Source organism: Larus michahellis, chromosome Z (genome assembly GCF_964199755.1).
Source record: "Larus michahellis chromosome Z, bLarMic1.1, whole genome shotgun sequence".
Taxonomy (NCBI): domain Eukaryota; kingdom Metazoa; phylum Chordata; class Aves; order Charadriiformes; family Laridae; genus Larus; species Larus michahellis.
This window is the reverse complement of record NC_133930.1, coordinates 69,966,644-69,986,340: the sequence shown is the minus strand read 5'-3', so window position 1 is coordinate 69,986,340 and position 19,697 is coordinate 69,966,644. Positions and strand designations below refer to the sequence as shown.

General features: G+C 42.6%; 1 protein-coding gene across 7 annotated transcripts in view; it reads right to left on the bottom strand.

Annotated features, from left to right (window-relative positions):
* SEMA6A (semaphorin 6A) overlaps window positions 1-19,697 on the bottom strand; it is a 118,380-nt gene that overhangs the window by 60,809 nt on the left and 37,874 nt on the right. For all 7 annotated transcript variants that reach the window (XM_074569486.1, XM_074569488.1, XM_074569490.1 and 4 more), the window contains exons 2-3: window positions 6,090-6,227; window positions 3,290-3,407 (exon numbers count right to left, since the gene is read on the bottom strand). In XM_074569486.1, coding sequence (XP_074425587.1) covers window positions 3,290-3,407; window positions 6,090-6,189 — 218 coding nt within the window. In that variant the 5' untranslated portion in view covers window positions 6,190-6,227. The remainder of the gene's footprint in view (window positions 1-3,289; window positions 3,408-6,089; window positions 6,228-19,697) is intronic.

The following is a 19,697-nucleotide window of genomic DNA, read 5'->3' as shown; positions in this document are numbered from 1 at the left end:
GACAATGAGGGATTGTCCTTGCCCTCCTTTTCCCACTGCTGCCCAAGTCCTACTATCTGCTAGCTGTGGTATGTGTACAGCTCGCTGCTAATTAAGTTATTCTAACACAAATTGACTTAATCCTAGAGCTTCCGTTTTTCCCACCTCCAGTCAGCAGAACCGAGTTTTGTTGCCATGGCATAATCCTGTGGAGGAAGGGAATTTAAATAATGCCACCGGCTGTGCATGACCCTTGGCCACTCCATGCATCGTCTGGAAATGTGTAACTGCAAATGAGGAGGGAACCATCCCCGATGCTCCGCGGGCTCAATAAACCATTTTGTACGTACACATGAGGGGTGACAGATAATGTGAACAAAAGCTGCCACCACACAAGACAATGGGAGGAGGAGACACAGCAAACTTGGGAAAGGGTGTGTGAGCGCGGGGGTGGGCGAGTGTGAGAGAGACAGTGAGGGAGTACCCTTCCCACGAGAAAAAAGAAACCAGAGCTGGTCCTTCGCAGTCTGCAAGCCAGATATTCGGACAGCACGGCTTCATGGGCTTTGGCTGAGTTACTCATATTTATATTGGCTGTATATCTCTGCCCGATAACATGAAATACAGCCTTTCCGAAGCGACACAAAATTTTATTTGGTAAAAGCTAATATAGGAGTCACATATCCCATATGACAAGACAAGCAATCGACAAGACAGAAATTTTGCTCTACATCAGTCACTCAGTAATAAAGTGTTAGCAGTTCTCAAATCTGAGTTAGTTCTCTCCTGCGCAAGGAAACTGCCTGCAAAGTAAACGCTGGATTTTCTAAAACAAGCAAATAAAAAAAAAAACAACACAAACCCAACAACCCCAAAATAAAAGCTCTCAATGTTTAATCATTTGTTTTGATCGCTTTTCAGATAATTGACTATAAACATAAACTTATAATCACTATATTTCAAGGTCTAAAAAAACCAGCATGAAAGCAACATCTGATACGATAGCTAAGATTTACATTCACCACCGTTTTCAATGAATCTTGTTACAAAACTCTTTGAGAAACACCTTTGTGTACACATTTGTTTCGGTCTCTAGATTTACTAGTACTTCTAAAGGAGATGCAGTACTGCAGTTTTAAACTTTCATTCACACTAGCTATCACAGGATGACTCATTTTCTGAAGTTTGTTACTTAAAGATAAAAATGACCTTTGAATTTTAGCTCGTATCATATAAGCTTCTCAGCCCCGCAGGCAGGGGGAAAAGAATATGTCAAAGAGTTTTTGTGTTACCACAGGAAAAAAGTGTAAGAAGACTTTTGGGGCTTGTGTAAGTACAAAACAGACCAGGTCTTTATTCTTTTTAGTAGGTCACTAGACCCTAGGAGTACATAAGCACTCTCATTGTACTAAACTGCTTTATACAAATATATAGCAACATAATACTTAAGAATGCATATTCACAGCCACTACGCACACTATCCCTCAAATATTAGCCTTCTTTATATAATTTGTGCACACGGTGGTTTCATATCCCAAAATGTTTCGCTGGGTTTTCCTGATGTAACATCAGCTGCTTGGGCACTGCGACAGACTAATTGCGTCAATCTCAAGTCTGGGAACAAACTATGAATACAGCCGAGCAAAATCCACAAAGCGGATTTACCACCTTCTCACTGCAAATGATTTCCTAATTTAAAGGAAAACAAATAAGGAAAGCAAAGGGAACTCAGCCATGAAAAGGAGGAAATCCTGCCACCACCTTTCAAACCCCTTCAGCCCGCTCCCCCGCCCCGCTCATTATCACACTAAATGCAGCAAAAATACTTAGCCCCGAGCTCAGGCAAAGCCCAGGGAGGCCTTGCTGTGGGGCTGCCCACTCTTTGTGCCTTACAACCAACACCACCGCAGCTCCCTGTGGAAGGATGCACGTTCTTTGCCCGGACTTGACGTAAGGGCTTGGCACGAGTGAGAACCCAGAGCTCTGCTGCCCAGATCCCGTACGAACTGGCGTATGTGAGAAGCCCAAAGAAGCTGTGCTGAACTGGTATGGCTGCAATGCCTGGGCAGGTCAACAGGCAGAAGTGTGGTCTTCCTGCAGCCAGGGACACGGCTATGTAAAAACAGCACTCAGTGACTCTGCTGGTGTAACGCAACTAATTACTTGGTGCCAAGTGGAGGTCAACAGGCAGATCTCCACCACAGGACACATCCGACCACCCAGAAGACAGGGAGTGGTTGTTTGAGAAGGAAGCCAGGCAGCTCCCGGAGGCTGCCAAGGGCTTTGAGGACAGGGCTGGTGGTGAGAGGCTGCCTGTTCAGCAGCTGTTCCCTTTCACCTCCTGGCCATCCCACCCACCACTTCTCCCATCTGCAGCAACAGCCTGGCTCTCTGTGGCAACGCAGAAGGGTGTGTATTTCTCTGATGAAGGAGAAGAACCAGAAAACCAGCAGGAAACAAGCTGCTACCAGAGGGGCAGCTTGCGGGGAGGTCCCAAACAGGATCTGGGTCCAAGAGCTCCTAAGACGGAATACCCATCCTTGCTAACCTGGAGCCTTCTTGCATTTATCCTGTGTCCATCAGGCAGCTCCCACTCTAAGATGACCAGTTGCCTTTGCCAACAACAGACAGGGAGAGGAAGTGTTAATGTCTGACCTCTGCCAAGCTGGAAGCTGTATAGGTCGGTGAAGCTCCATTGAAGCTGACAGTGCCATAATGGGCCATGCAAACTGAATGGGTGGCTCTATATGCAACTTCTATAAAAAGGCGTGTGCTTGTATCTGCACAGTACAGCTCCCCAAAAAAATCCAGACACCAAATTCACTTAACCTTGCCGAGTACATCAAAAGAATAGCAGTAAACATGTTTGCCTCTTTTTTTTGTCTTAACATATTAAAAACATGCCTAAAATGGCAACGTGGCAGTTTAATAACTCTTGTCTGAACATGAATTTGTGCACCAGCAGAATTGTTCCCTAAAATATGTCATTAATGGTGTGCACAAACAAAATTACAGGATGAGGATGGACTCCCTCCTCCATGGGGCTGTACAATTTCTGTGGCAACTCCCGTCTTGCTGGACTCGAAAGCAGAGGTGTGTAGTCCTGAAAGGAATGTCTCAGCACCTCGCAAAACCGAACCTTCATTGACTAACAAGTTTCCAATATGTCTTACTAATAGGCTGCTAAGCTCTCTCTGAGTGAGAAAATCCTAAAAATAATATGTCTCGCAGAGAACTCAGAATATCCCTCATCTTCTCCTTCCTCCTCTGAAGCAGCAAGGGAAGAGCGGCCAAGTAGGGGACTACTGACCTAGCAGCAACGTAGAGTGTCCTGTTCATGACCATGACGAGCTGGATGTCCAGCCGGTGCCTCTGCGTGGTGTTCCGCCCTGGTTTGTGACCCACAAACACCGGATACTGTCTTGTATCTGCAGGAAGGGAAAAAAAAACCAGGGTCAAAAGAGAATCACAAACTGAAACCGTGCTAACATGGAGCACTATGGGGCCAAGCTACAGCCAAAACTTGCAGTTTCTGTTCTGCCCTGCCACCACAGCCTGGGGTTGGAAGGCATGAGCACAGAGGGCTGGCAAGTTCTTCAAGGTTACAGTCTTTGCAACTTCAAGGTAGAAAGTCATCACCTTTGTAGAAGACAAAAATTGTGAGGTTTCTTAGACCATAAAGCTATTCTGGAGCTCTTGGCACCTCGGTACACAGCACTTTCTCACAGTTTTTCTCTCACTGCTTGCAGAGTTTAAATGCTCACTCCTGGCTGCCAAAGTGTGTGCAGCAGGACAAAGCTTTTTCACAGTGGCCCATCAATCATCACAATGACTGGACTGGTAGTGGTTAAAGCAAAAAACTTGGCTCTTCTTGTTTCAAAGTGCCAGCTCCCTGGGTTTCCTACAGGATTGGACTGCCATCGTAGAACAGCTGTGGGGATTTCTGAGAAATGGTGGGAAACCACCACTTGAACTTTATAAAATGAAAATCACTGCATATTATTTTGGCAACCAGTCTGAAACTCCAGTTCTTCTGGCAACTGGATAACCTTACTGACTGGAAGCCCTGTACTGAGCTTATGCTATCAACAAGTCAATTTCCCCCAAGTGCTACCAGTCAGCAAGAACATTTATTCACTCTATTACCATGATTTTTTTTGTGAGACCTCAGCATACATGGAGTGTGCTGCTGCTCTCCAGATGATCTGTGTGTACAACCTGTAACAACAGTGAACACTCCTGCCCAAGGGCCACCTTGCTGTTAGAACTTTGAATGTGCATGTGATCATGACATCTAGACGGACAAACCAGGGAGTCAGTTAAGTAAACAAAATGACAGTTAGAAGACAGGAGGAGGGTAAACCTGTGATAAGCATCATTATCAGTGCAGAACTGCTGCATGCACATGTTAGACAGAGCCGACTAGCATCTAGCTATGCCTGAGCCTTTTCCCCATCAATATACTTTCCCAGAAACCTGGGGCTGATTGAGGGAGTCTACTTCTTCAGAAACTCAGCTACTGCTGTAGTGTTTTCAGCTATTGTCCTCTAAAAGTGTCTTCCCTGTTAAGCTTGGTAAAAGTATTGATTCACACCATGGCTTCAGCAAAGCACTTAAGAGTGCTATGCGTCAGAAAGCCTGGTGATAAAACTGCATGGGAACAGGAACTTCCCTGCAAATCAGATGCTGAGAACTCTTGGAGAAACAAATTAAAACAGCCCAGGCAGGATTTACGTTCAGAAGCTTAATCCTTCTGGCCAAATCCTACATGCAAAATGCCAAGTTTAACTGTACAGCTATTCTCTGTCCAATACTGTTTCCTCTGTAACTCACGGATCTAGCCACGAGCTGGGGGCATGTACATTCACATGCATTTCTGCATGCCATGGCACAGAGGAAGAAGTTAACCCATGTCCTATTTCTCCAAAAGGATCAAGACTGGCTATTTCTGCATTAGCAAGGACTATTAGCATCACCCTTCTGGAGGGTGAAAATGTTGGTGCTGAAGACCTTGTGTTCGCACTAGATGTGTTTCAGCAGGGTTTGCTTCAGAGCAGTTCTGCCCTGTTCTTGTATTCCAGACGCCTATTAGCAGTTGGAGCACATCAAGTGCACCCCTGGAGTGTGTCTTTCAGCTTGGTCTTACCCAAGACAGACAAGTTTACGGGTGCCAAGGCCACCCCAAAGCACAGTAAGGAAGGACAATCAAGAGATTCACTTTAAATTCAAACTCCTGACACAAAGTGGGCTTAAACATAAGCCTGCTCGTTCCCAATTCGCTACTCCTTAGCGTACTTTTACAGACCCAGGTGCGGAAGACTTTATTCTAAACATCTGAACCTTTGGGATTTCAGAAGACTTTTCTTTGCAGTAATGGTAATTGAGTTGAGGTAAATGTAAAAGAATCAGTTATGCTAAGCCTGACTTCCATGGTGAAATGCACAGAAAGCTCTTCACCTGTTTAGCCAGCAAATCTCAATACTGACTCGCAGCTGTCCGTGTTACCCTAGATTTTGGAGAGTTTGCCAATTACTGCAGAAGAGAGATTCTGTTACAAAAGATTCTTTGTTTTGATTTGGTTTTTAGCTACATTTCCAGCTCAGCAAGAAGTACCTAATGCTAAACCAGAATCCATCAGGGCTTAAAGACGCACGTTCAATGATTTGTATTAGATCAACAAATTATGTTTTCAGAGCTCAGTTACTTTAGTGTGCTATGGCAGATACTTTGAGGTGTTTCACTGGTTATCCAGAACTACATTTTCATAAGTCAGGTAAGGGACACTTTGATTATGGGGCAGGGAGGGGAAGGCTTCCTTCCTTTGCTGCTGGATACAGCAAGATATTTGGTTTGATTATGCTATTGAAGCATCTCTTTTTGAGAAGGAGAAAGGCTATGGTTTTGGAAGATCCAGCAGCTTACCACCCAGCAGTCAAAAGTCAATACGAAAAAGTCACGTTCCTGTGTTAGTATCCGAGACCATAAATTGGCTGATAAGGGACACATGAAGAAAAACAACTTTATTCATTGCAATTGTAACAAAATACTGTTGTTTTGAAGTCCCCTGATCAGTGTTAAGCAAATGGAGGCCTCTGTCCTCTTATACTTACAGTTGCCATGCGAAATACTGATTGGCTCAGAATCTTCTGGGAAACCGGCCCCAGCAAAGTGTAGCAGTGTGAAATATAGCAGCAAGGCTTCTGACCTCATAGTAGTTCAGCTGGGAGGCTTCACTTCTTCACTTCACCCTGTGGAAGACAAACAAGGGCTCAAGCATCTTCTGTCGGTTCACTGCATACAGAAAGCTAAAAAGAGTCGATGGAACGGAGAGGAAGCTTTACTTCTCCTCGAGCCTCTCACTGTACCTGAGGAGGTACGTCATGTTCCTAAGCAGACACTGCCCTACCAGGCCAGTGTCCCTTTAGCCCATACCCCAGCAATGCAACATCTTGCTTGAGGATAGACTTAGTACCTGTGAGTTACGAAGAATTTTCTGCTTATATGCAATAAAGGAACTTCAACTCCTGCACTGATCGACAGCTGACAAGAGTTTTTCAGGAAATATTTTGTTTTCCCCTTCTTTGGTTTACATCATTAGATGATGACACAATGATACACACCATAAATGAAAAAAAACCCCTGCACTATATTATTCTGGTTAAAAGAGATTAAGGGTTATACTACACGACTGATTCATACCCTGCAGAGTTGTGAATCAAGTGAAGAAACACTGAGAGAGCTTGATGCAGCATGCAGAACATGTCATTGGGCTTTACCATAAAAATATGTACCCATAAATTTAGATGCCATAAAACCAATACTCCAACTTGTGATAAAGTAAGGGAGAATAGAACTGTCTAAACCCAGCATTTTTTCCCTGTGTTCCACTGACGCATTCACTCATTCACATTTCATGTACAAAAATATCCCTAAAACTTGAAGATAAAAGGAGCCACAGGGACCTTTGGATACAGTGAAAGAAAACAGCACATAATACAGTAAATAGCTCATAATTCCCAGGCAAATTCCACACAGACGTTGATCTGCAGGGTAAATCAGTGTAAAAGTGGGGTTTTCTTTTCATCCCTTCCAGAGTTTCAAACCTTTGATGCTGCCTGCCAAAGATTCCTTTTGAACAAAGCTATTTTACAGTAGCCTGTCAGTCATTCAAGATTTACGGGCAGAAAGTCAAACTTCATAACCTACACAGTCTTTGAAACTTAATTTGGCAAACAAAGTGCTAACTTGCCCTTCTGCAACACCATTTAATATTAGATACCTATGTCTTCTTTCTCGATGCCAAAAAAAAATTAAGAAATCTTGTGTTGCATTTTCATTTGTAATTTCACAGACACAGCTGATTCCTCATCTTTTACCCAACTGAAAAATGTCACATAATTAATTTGCCTTATCAGATATTTGCTTTCAAATAAAATTTCAGCTCCTATAACTGGATTGGAATAGGGACTCTGTTGCAGGCCAATGTAGTCCATAAGGACTAATGATTTATTATACTCTGTGTTTGCCTATTATTATTCAAACACATAAATTGGAAACTTGGCTGATTCTCTATTTCTATTAACAAAATAACTGGGAGACCGAGTTAGACTGACACTAGAAAAAATAAAATATAATGTAAGGTAATGACTGACACCTTAACTGAACAAAGTGTCAGACAGATAGCAAAGGATAAAAATAGCAAGAATAAATACAACGCAATGCAGACACTGTCTGTCTACTATACCTTATGTGAGAACGCATGCTAGAAGATAGTACATACGAGCCCCAAGAGAAGCATTTCCATCTAGCACTGGTTAGGCCGATAGCTGTGTATGATTACTGACATAGCTATGTCTGCCTGCAGACACTTTCTTTACCTGTTTCCTCCATTTGTCTCTTTAATCACCTCTTACATTTTCTCTTGACTGTTAGCTCTCTGGGGTAGGAACTGTTTCTTTCTATTTGTTTCCATGCCCAGTGAAACATCATTTGGGGCCCTTAGGAATGCCCAAAGTAGAAATAAGCAGCAGAAGTAAATACAATACTTGGAAACACGGTTTCCCTCAAAAGGTTTGAATTATAAGTAAAATATACACATTAAAGGGGTACTTTCTCTCTCTACAATTTTTCGAAATGTAATTTTGCCACTTTTAAAATTTTGCCCTCATAAGTACAATGCAAAGTGACAAAGTGCCTTACCTTAATACAGAAACAGAATGAAATTATTTCCTTCTTGAAATTGTTAGAGTTTAATGCAGACGTCTTCTCTGAAACACACTTGAGGAGCAACAGTTTAATGGGAAGAAACTTATCAAGCAATCCAATTCTTCCACTTGAACCTTATTCATTCACAGTATCAGTCTGCAGGCTGACAATTCAAACCACTTGGCTCACAGTGAGACTCCGGAGCATAAGACTAGCTGGTTTCTGTTACTCCCTATCAGCACATCATCCACCATCTAGCAAGGTGTGTACGCTATGAGGAGAGCATTACGGTACTGCAGACATATCACTGCACTCCACTTTAGAGCTTGAAAAACTTTTCCCGTGGGTGATTCTGCACCATCATTCCCTACTTCTCATTCAGACATGAGTACCGCTCCACGTAAATATATACGGGAGACAGCTTCCCGGAAAATGAACAACGCCCAGCATGTTTATTTTGTCATTTTATGTACATGTTATCAGGTCAGATCTTTTTTCTTTTACCTGAAAAGAATTAACTGACAAACTGACATACTGCCTTTTAACAAAGGCTAGATTAGTGGGTTTTTAAGTATATGAAATTCTCTGTCATTCTTACGGGTAGCTTCTGGGGAGGAAAAGAGGGAACGAAAAAAAAAAGCATAATTCTGTGTTGATCTAGTGCTAACAGTTTTCAAGTTCTTACAAAATAAATGCAAAATGTCTACTTTGACCTGTCAACGATTCAAGTGTATCAATGCCTGTGCCAATAAAGTAACATCTAGTAGGTCTCAAGTTGCATCCAAAGGCAGCTTTTTACTAGGAGGTAATTATTCAAACATAATGTTACTTTTGCTGTTCTTACAATGGTGGAAAGGGCTGTACTGTTCCAGTGGAATTTCAGAAAAGTGCTGATTCGAGAAGGTCACACTTATTTTTAGTACAAACTTCCTTTTCAGCAAATACTCAGCTCTGGTTGGGCTCCTGGGAGTGATGCAAATGTTCTCACTTGCAACTGTGCAGAAACTACTTTCTAATCAAAAATGCTTGTGAATGCAGTGTCTGATGAAGCATGAGTATCTAGACAGTGATGCTGGGCGAGTACAGGCACTGTCTCCAAATAAAAGTTTTGCAAACATCAATGGAGAGATCTTCAGTCAACGTAGACCACTGCAGTTCAACCTGGCCTGCATTAAGCCGTACTGGTTGAGAGAGAACTGGCTCTGGGAACTCCAGTTCCCCCTGTTCAAAACATGATTACCACTCCTTTTGAAGGAAGCTAGTGGTGTCAAGAAGAGTAAGTTTTGGTGGTGGTGTTCTTATATTGGCAGAAATGCTAATAAAATACAGCCCTGCAAACGCTTAAGAGCAGATTGTGTAATCTAGGTCTAACACAATGACTCGTGGCTATTGAGGTGGTGGAGTAATCAGATTTCTTCCAAGCTTCAAAAAACCCCCAACTAATCTGCTTCTTGCATGCCTAAGACCAATGCAAATATAACTTTATGCAAGATACTCTGGTGCTCTGATTTTTCTTTCTGAAGTTGATGCTTTCAATTACCTATGTAAGACAACTTGTTCTGGTTACTTATGTGTTCCGTCTTCTTTGTTGCATTCTGATTAAATATAAATAAACCCCATGATCTCTTAATGTATATAGACATCAAAATTTTGCCTTCCTAGTTGGAACAAGTTTTTCTGTTTTTACACTGCAGCCCAAAGGTGAACCACCTCTAAGCTGGACATCTGGATACTAGTGCAATATAGTTGCTATTACTATTATAGTTATTCATTCAAAGCCTATGTACACATATAAATATACATATTCGTAGTCATAGTCATATTCATATGCCATCCCCCCCCCCCGATGCTTGACATAGGGGCATTTAATTTTGTAAAAAACATGCTGCTGGCATGAAGGAGTTTCTGAAGCTAAGGAAGTAATGATCATTCAAAATCAGAGAGAAAAGTCTGATTTTTCTGTGCCAAGTACCTTCCGCTATGGCTATCCGAGTCTACCTAAGCCAACAAGAAGACACCATCATGTGCTATGCTTTTTGCTGTGTGATATTTTTAGCATTTAGTGAACAACAACCCACAGTCTGGGTGGAAATGCATATAGAATAGCTGCTTGGCTAAGGAAATGATTACATGGCAGCTGCCATAATACCCTAGTAACCAGGTTATTTTATCTACAGCTTATAAGTTGCAGAAAGGTTATACAAATCACATGAAAAATCCTAAATGGAAGAGCTAACTTCCTGGTGAACTCCATAAACCTGTAAGGCCAGATTTGATCTTGAGAAAAATTCAACAGCAACAGCAATGGCTGTGTAGGCACACCTATAAATAACTATCAAAAGGGAAGCTCTTCCATGTTAGAAAACCTCCCATCATGTTGCTTTGGCCTCACTGTATGTTCAGCTAACCCCAGCGTAACTCCAAGTAAAATCAAAGTACGTAACCATGTCAGAATTTTCCCACGGCACAGTAAGCCTGCTCAGTAACGGATAGATCTTGTTATATTCATTTATTACAAACCTTCTTTATACCATGATGGGTTGTGTTCATACTCGACAGCTGCACTTCGATCCACAAATTACTAAGCTTAACGTGAAAATTACCAGACGAAATTCACTGGTCTGTGTTATGCATGAAGCAAGACCAGAAAACTTAATGGCCATAAAAAAACATGACTATCTTAAATTCTTTTGTTTCTACAAACATGTAGAAATAACTTATTCTTCAAAAAGACAGTAACTTTAGTAAGAAGGAATAGCATTTAACCAAACAGTAAGGAAACTAAAAACTGAAGCTGGATGAATGTGAACTACTGCATAAGGAAAAATGCATGACCAGAAAAAGTAGCAGCCTCCGTGAACTGACCCTGCAAATACTCAGCAAATAGCCCTTCTCACCACAATCAGCATTTCTTACCCTGGGAAAAACAAAAGGACCACAAAAAAAGCAGGGAAGAAACTGATTTGAGTTGCGTAACAGCGGTAACAAAAAGATTTGAGATTCCCCTGCAGTAAGAGCTTTAAAGGCATGCAAGTGAATCAGAAACCCAAGTGCCTCATCGAAAGAGACTTACAGAGCAAGATCTACCTACCCATACATAAGAAAACACCTATTGATCTACACAGCACACGCTTTGCCATGCTGAAGGCAGAGCGCAGAAATCAGTCGGCCGACCTGACTGCTCTTCCCTGCTATGGTGCAGATCTGCCAAGCGATCCTAGCAAGCATCCTTCATCTCCTTCGGCTAAGCCTTTGGAAATCTCTGAGTGGAAAACGCCCTTACTGCTATTTACCCCTTTACATTCACAGCTCCTAGAAAGTGAAAGACAGGAGTTCTGTGCAAGTCAGAGAAAGAAGTTAGGAATAATGCAACAGCAACAACAAAAAGAGAGGAATACAACCTGCAGGCTGCAGCTTCCAGAAAACGAGGGAAGTTAGGCCGGCACAGCGGAGCTGTTCAGGAGAGCATCCTTTGTCTACGCCTCTTTGGGTGGTGGGCTCGCTGCTGCTTGGCCACCTCACACGGCTGCACCTGGCAGCAGAAGGGATCATGCAAAATGCCCAGGCTGAGTGGTGCCAAGGGGATCAGACAGATGTGAGTGAACAGAAGCTCAGCGGGTGCTTCGGGAGCTCAAGAGAGAGGAGACACAAGTGGCTACCAGCAAGACACAGCATGGAGTGCCAGACATTACAACTGAATTGGCACGTGGCAGGACAGTGCCCAGGATGGCCAGCGCTTTTGCTCGGGTTGTCCTTTCTCTAACGATTGCTGCTCAGCCACCTGAATGGTGGTGCAGGTGGCCACAGAGACTTAACGCCAGCTCTGTGCCCATCATCACGACCAGTCTCCAACATCTTTTTGTGACCGATGGCGCAGCCATCATTCATCTTTCCTCTCCTCTCCTGCTCCTGTTGTCTCTACAGCTGGCCATCCATTTCAGGTGGCCAAAAAAGCAGTCTATCACTCCAGGTAGCTGGCGCTTATGCCAGAGAGGCTGGTGTGTGAATGCACTGGGGTAATCACCTGTACTCCTTCAAATCACATGGTAGCAAGAGGTTGCTCCCAAATGCTGGTGGGGGAGGGAGGCACCGCCCAACGGAAGCCCCTACCTCTCTGGCATACCTGTTGACCCTAAATTATGTGTATGAAGCACGCTCTCTCTCATCTTTTGTTCATATCGAAAAAGTTCTTCCCCACCATAAGAAGAACGCATGGATGCCCTCTGCTATATACGCTTTACTACCATTTTAATTGGATTCAGTACTGCTTACTCATTGCCCAGCTGCTGTGGGCTGCACGCCAGACGTGACGATTAGGCCCAAGGGAAAGACACCAACGAGAGCGATTTTGCCTCATATAGTAAGCAACAGCATCTACCTTCATTAAAAAGAATAATACAAACTTAATAACTAGGTTGATGAAACACAGATATATGGACCGTGCAGATCCATGCGGATCTTCCCACTAAGACTTGCAAAAATGGATTTCTAAGATAAAATTTCAGCCAAGATACAAAGTACTTTTCAAGGAAGTTTCAGGGGTACTTGCTCATTTTGTTCAGTTTGTGCAAACATGAATCCTCACCAGTTTTCCTCTCTCCTCGTTTGCAACTTTACAAGGCCATATATCACACCCAATAATGTCAGCTATGATATGTAACATCACTACCTCCTGCTTCAGGAAGCGATAAGCTGAAAAGATCTGGACAACCCCCAGGCAGCACTGATGAGCCTCAGCCTTCCGAACGGTAGTAGCAGGTGTCAAGTCAGTAGGCAAAACTCAGCATGCTTAATGCTGGCAACCTGTCTTGTCAAGATCAACATTACTGCGTGATCCAGTGCAGCGCAAAAAAGAAAACGTAAAGAACAAATGGAGGCTTAAATAGGAGAAACCTTCTGCTGACCTGAGTGAGACATCCCCGATGACTGCAGCATTAAGAGGATGCTGCTGTTCAGAGCGGGAACAGTCAGATGGAAGATGAACATCTCCCAGATGGAATTAGAAGCATCTCAGGCCTATCGATTTTGGTTGTAACCTTTACTGTAAACAGTCCACGGGGGCCTCATCAGCCACCTGTTCAGTGATATTTGCATTGAAATATAGAGCCAACGCAAATGAGAAAATGGCCACAGTTTCTTGCTAAAGCATCTGCTCTGTTACATCCCTCTGTCTGTGCACCACCACCAGCAGCACAGGTACAGGTTCTAGAGGAAGGGGTAATGCCGTGGCACTAGCTCTCTCACACAGCACCAGAAACAATGAACGCTCCATTTGTCATGATGTTGATGGTGGCGGTAGTGGTATTATATCATGCAATATTTCACTTTCTAATAATTGCTCAGTTTTATACTGAAATCAGGCTTGCCAAAATTGGGAGGAAAGCCATCTGTGCCTGGAGGATGACTGCCAGAAACATTTGCAATTTTATTTTGGGGTTATAAACCTGCAGAATGGAACAAAGGCAATGCCTAAATAACCCCTTTCACTCACCACCCCCAACTAGACAGATCAACTGACCTAACTCTGGAACAGCTTGGTTGGTCATTACAAAGATGTCTTTATTATTTTTAAAAGCCTCACTCATTTAAGAGATAAAAATAGCTCTATTGATTATTTGTGGGACTTCAGCAAGCCTCCGTCAAGATTCTGAATTGATTTAAGAGCTAAATGTAGCAATCACTGCCTTTTGACAGGAGAGAACGCCATCTCTAATATATACTTTGCTGTTTCATCTCAGCACGCTTAATAGAAAACAGATACACTACCGGCAACACCATTACTCTCCCCAACCCTCACTTTGCCTGGGAAATATCAGTGCCAGTCAACTGACCTTCCATTCTCGCATCTGATGGATGGAATAAAAATTATCTAGCTGCAGGTGACCCAAAGCTGTAACGGGAAAGAAATGTGGCCTCCTTTTGTTTTCCTCTCCTTTCAGGTAACAAAGGTGAAACATGACAATATTGACAATTGTCACTGATTAAAATTTTGACACAGCCCTGCAGACGTTGTCTCAGCTGCCACATGCCTGCTGTAAACATAACATTAGGTTCAGGCAGTAATCCTAAAACAATCCCTACAGCTCAGCCAACTCTTCAGTTCAGATTCCCTCAGATACTTAGCATTTGCTTCCTTTCACTGCTGGTACATACTTAAATGGATTGCAGCCCTTCTTCACCCTCTAACCAGGAAGAAAAACTTAATTTCCAGTCCACTTACATCTGCGGAACAAATCAGATCGATATACAAGGGTGTAGGTTAACTTTGAAGAAAAAGTTAGGATCGCATAGAACATATCACTGTGTTTAAAGCTCAATGTAATCACAAACAATTCTCCTTTGCTTTTTGTTGATGCAAGAAATGTTCATGCATTAAATGCATGAACCCCAGCTGTATTCTTCGGGAAACTTGTCCCATCTATTTGAAATGGATGTGTTCTTTTTTTTTGAGGTGGTAAGACAGTAGAGAAAAGCAAATCCTCACGTTTAGGTCAGCTTTTAAGTAATCAGAGCACACCACTTAGCTTTCGTGCAATTTGGCCAGTTCTGGCCCTAAATCATTTATGCAAAAATTGACTCACTAACCTTCATTTACCTTGAGTGAAACAGTAAGTTTTATGAGAGAATTTTTTTTCAAAAGGCACCAATCAACTTTAACGTGAAGTGGCTCGGTAAGTATCAAACTACGCCCCTAGCCTCAAAACATGAATAAAAGCTCCTGTAGCACTGCAAATGCTAAGAACAGACATTACCTTTTACTTCATAATTACTCCAGCTGTGGTCACCATGCTACCCGAAAGTGCTTTACCCTGGCAGCAACATCTGGCGAGCCCACCGCTTGTTCCACGCTGCAGTAGCCTGGTCATGGCTGCAGGAAAACTCGGGCCAAACAGTATCGTATTCTGGGGAAGGCTGCTGAGCACAAGAACGTGCAGACACATTGTGGTCAGGCAAGCTGACTCCTACCAGAGGAAAAAAGGGCAAGGCTCTTCCCTCTAGAAATCAGGCAAACTCACCAGGATAAGTTCTGTTTGTCCCTGACAGACAAAAAATGCAGGTAAGCAAAGAGTTCTCAAGATGTATTTATAATTTTAGCCCCTAATTTCTTTACGAACTCAGTTTTCTCATGTTTCTCTGCACCTTGTAGAAGAGCATGCAATAGACTACTGCAAAAATGAAAAATGTCCACAAAACAAACATAATCCCTGAGGGAAATTTTAAAAATGCCTGTGGATGTGCACAAGCAGGTGGGGAAAAAACCAGAAGACTCCCAGTGCTAAGAAAACAATGAAATTAACTAGAAACTTTCTCTCTCGGCACTACCTCTGACGTCTCTCTTCCTCAGACATCCATCCATTCGCATATGCCCATAGACTGATAGACATTCACCCACATTTAAAAGGCTCAGATACCACAGGAAAGGTTTTTTATTAAAACTTTAGAGAAATTTCATAGAACTCTGTCTTTCATGATTACTCTTTGTTGCCCAATGTTTTTTGCTGGTATTTTTGGAAACCTTAAAGAAGTAGGATAAATCTGACTCAGAGACAGAAAATCTATGTATTTTGCTTTTCCTCTGAGATGAGCATGATGCTTGCAATAATCCAGTTCCTGCAGTTCGGTAGTAATTGCTAGCTGCAATTGGCAGACTCTGAGCTTTGCTCTGCCTAGATTCACGCACAACAAATTCCCAGATTTTCCACCATATATAATCCGAACAGCTTCATGGACAAGTTAATACAAGAAAGTACCATATCCTCAAGAATGCCTTTTGAGTAAAGTGATCACCTCAATATGCCAACATGACACATTTTTCACTCTTCTTTTCATTCTACCACTTCAGGGTTATGAAGAAAACAGAAGGCAAAGCAAGAAGTGAACAGATACACAAGAGAAATCCTACTTCGAGGATACTATTGAGACAAATGATATTGTCTGTTAACCTGCACACAAGGTTAATTACTGTAATTCAATTTATTTTAAGGGAAAACGCTATATGCAGATATCATCAATTAACCTCTGAATATAAAAATCACAATTCCTGTAATTAATAGAACAGTGCAAGATCACTTTAATTACTGGGGGTCTGTTACTGTGAGGAAACATGAACTATCTGATGTGATTTCAAGGGCAAACTTAAAATTGAGGTGGTGTGGGTCAGGAAAAGTTAAAAAAAAAAATAAAGTACAGTTGGACAGAGATGAGCCCCTGCCCTACATAAATACACTACTCCCTTCTCCTGACACACATTCACCCGCTTACTGAAGAATACAAGCATCCTTACACATTTGTTCACACCTGCTTCTTAGCACAGCATGAGGGAATTAGAGCGGCATAGAAAAGGAAGTCAAAGCAGCATTGACAAATGCCTGTAGTACAAGTTACAAAAGCAATAGCTCTGTTATTATGTGCTTTACTTCTTTGGAAAAGCTGTGGAGAAAAAGGTTCAGTGTAGCAAGAAAGAACAAGCCCACTGAGTATGACTGCCTGAATGGGGCATGATGGATGAGCTTCCTTGCGGATAGGAAAAGCCTCTAATCCGTTCTCCGGCTCATTGGTAGAGCAAGGCAAAGTCGTTCTCTTCTTCTGCGGGAAACATCCTCTGCCTTTTCGATACCACGTGCGGGCTTTTTGCAAAGGACAATCCAGACTGTCACCCAGACGAGACAGCAGCCTGTTCCCAGGTCCTGCGCTAGGGCAGGCTCAGCTATGCAGCCCAAAACCCCGCAGCAAGACAAAGACGTTTCTATATTGCTCGCGCTTCCTACGGCTATTTTAGGAATGATTGGCTGCATTCAGGTTCCAACTGCAAATAATGAGATACACGGGAAGAGAAGTCATTTTCATGGCACCAGCACACAGCTAATGACTGATGCTCAAAACATCATTACTAATATTCCAGCTAATTTTGTGGAGTTGAAAAAAGCCACGCTGTGCGCAACGGACAGAATGTAGGCATCATCCCAGCGATGAAATAACATCCACCAGCACCAGGCCAGGAAGACTCTCACTCCGGGGTTTACTGAAGAAAGTTTGGTTCTAACCAAAACACTAAGGCTTTCTCAGACAACCAAAGACCTATTCCAAACCTTCTCCCCACCTCCTCCACCCCCTGCAACTTCACTCCTTAAAGGTGGGGGATGCAGGAAAAGCAATGGCTCATTAGCTGAGTGCATCTATGTGAATTCAGCAAGACTGCTTGATGAGTAGGCACACAGAGTTACGGGTTTTTAACAAGTCTGCCAGGTGCTTTTGAACCCAAATGAATCCTTCCTAGCTTGCCTGACAGAACAGAAATTCCTGTGCAGGAACAGGAAAGAAGACAGTGTAGCTGGCAAACTGCTGCTGTTATTTCTTACTCTGCAGTTCTGCTGTTTATGTGATTTATATCAAATGCTGCAGAGAGAGTTTCCTCTAACTTTGGGTTGGCCTCAATAATGTGGACATTCAGCTGATCAGCTGCCAGGAGCTGATCTACAGCCAAGACCCAAATTCCTGCCAGCAGATAGAAGAGAAAAAAAAGCACAAAAGACGTTAGACTAGAAAATCGAATTTTTTTTTTAATGAGACTGAAGGCTGCATGCATGGACTGTGCTGAACTCACTAGAAAAGCCTGAAGAGATCCAGGCTGGCATCAAGGTATGATGTTCTCAACTGGACTCCAATCCAGCAACCCCATGTCAGGCCTTGCCTACGTGTATGAATGATGTCCCACAGATCATCGTTCCTTGCACCACAGAGCAGTGACTCTCCAGCTTGCCGCACAGTCACGCAGTTAGCAGTCACAACTAAAGGGCATCAGTTGTTTTTTATTTATGCCAGTGGAAATGCTGACACTGATGTCTGCGAGACTGTGGAGTACTGATTCCCACTGGACTTCAGAAAGACTTGTAGCTGCGCTACAGCTCATACCATCTGCATCAGCTCACGGGTGATGTTGCTGTACCTATTTATAAGCCTTCCAATTATAGAGGACTGTGTATATTTAACACTTTCATCCTCACAGAAATACACATCCTTACATAAAGACTCAGTTAAATTCTGCTAACTTTATATGGCTTTTGGCCAAAGTCTTCCATCAAACATGAGGAAATGGAAATACCACATCCAAATTTCCTCTGAAATATGAGGTTATACTTAATCTTTTAAAAGAAGAAATTCTTCTTTTGGTTTGAATTCTTGCTTTCTTAGAGTAAGCAAAATAGATGCTCTTGGTCATATTCCACGCAGTATTTGTTCTTGTTAAAATTCACCTGTGAGCAATTCAAAACAAAATCTCCTGGGTATTATTCTTCTGTGGTAAACATCACTACATCAGCTTTAAGTAAGGGACTATTCTTTGCACATAGGTGCCCCTATATTCAACCTGTGCTTGTGAAAAAGGCCATTTTGCAGTGTCTATGACTAAATACATTGATAACTTCTGGCGTCCTGAACAACAGGACCAACACCATCTAAAAAATAGGCCGTGATGGCTCAGTGAAAAAGCTTTTTGGAAGAAGGCTTCTCTCAATGACTTGCAGCAACAAAGAGATCCAAAGGAGATCCCTTCAGGCAGTTCCCCTCTCCTGACGGAAAAGTGTAACTTTGAAAGAAAGCACTGAACCTACAAAATCTCATCTGGAAGCTCTGAGGGACCCTGTTACCTGACATCTGCTGTACCTCAGGGTTGTCAGCGATAGCTTTTCCTAGCTACCAGCCACAGAGGTACCTCAGTGGGACAAACAGCCCAGAGCTTCTCCATGCTTTCACAAAACTTCCAGAAATGAGCAAGACCTTTATTTATTTCACTTACCACTAAGCTATGCTTACTGAATGTGGAGTCAGAAACATTTCCAGCCACAGAACAAATGGCACTCTTGGAACAAGCTGAAGAATAATTTTATTTAAAAAATAACAATAATTGAATATTGAGTACGTTCTCACATATTTAAAAAGAAACAGGGGCAAAAAGGTGGAAATTAATTGATAATTTATAATTACCTCCTTGAATATTGGTGCCTAACACAACTCCCCTCCTTAATTTAGAGTTAGAAACCAATTTTTTCCCCACAGCAAATTACCATACTTTTTTTCCCTGGTGTCCTAAAAGCATTACTTACTGCCCCAGACCGGACGAAACACCCTGCACAGGGTCTGCATGACGTTGCATGCATCCAGGTGGGGCAACACAAACCTATGATTAGCAAGACGAAGTTGCAAACTGGCAATGCTCTACAATAAAGTGCTTTTATAAAGAATGAAATTGGTTTATGAGACTGAAAACTCCGATGCCTCCCTGGTACAGGCCGTGAGAAATGCTTGTATGCTTCCTTTCCAAATCCTAAGGAGCTCCCCACAATCCTTTCTCTTCCCGGCACTTACATACAGGGACTGTCTCTCGTAAAAGAACTTGGCTTTCCTCACGCAAGAACAGATTTGGCTTTCCTTACACCAGAACAGATTACATCCCTTACTCACACACACCCTTACGTTTCCCAAAAGCTGAGAATGTTATTTCTGCTGCAAGCTCA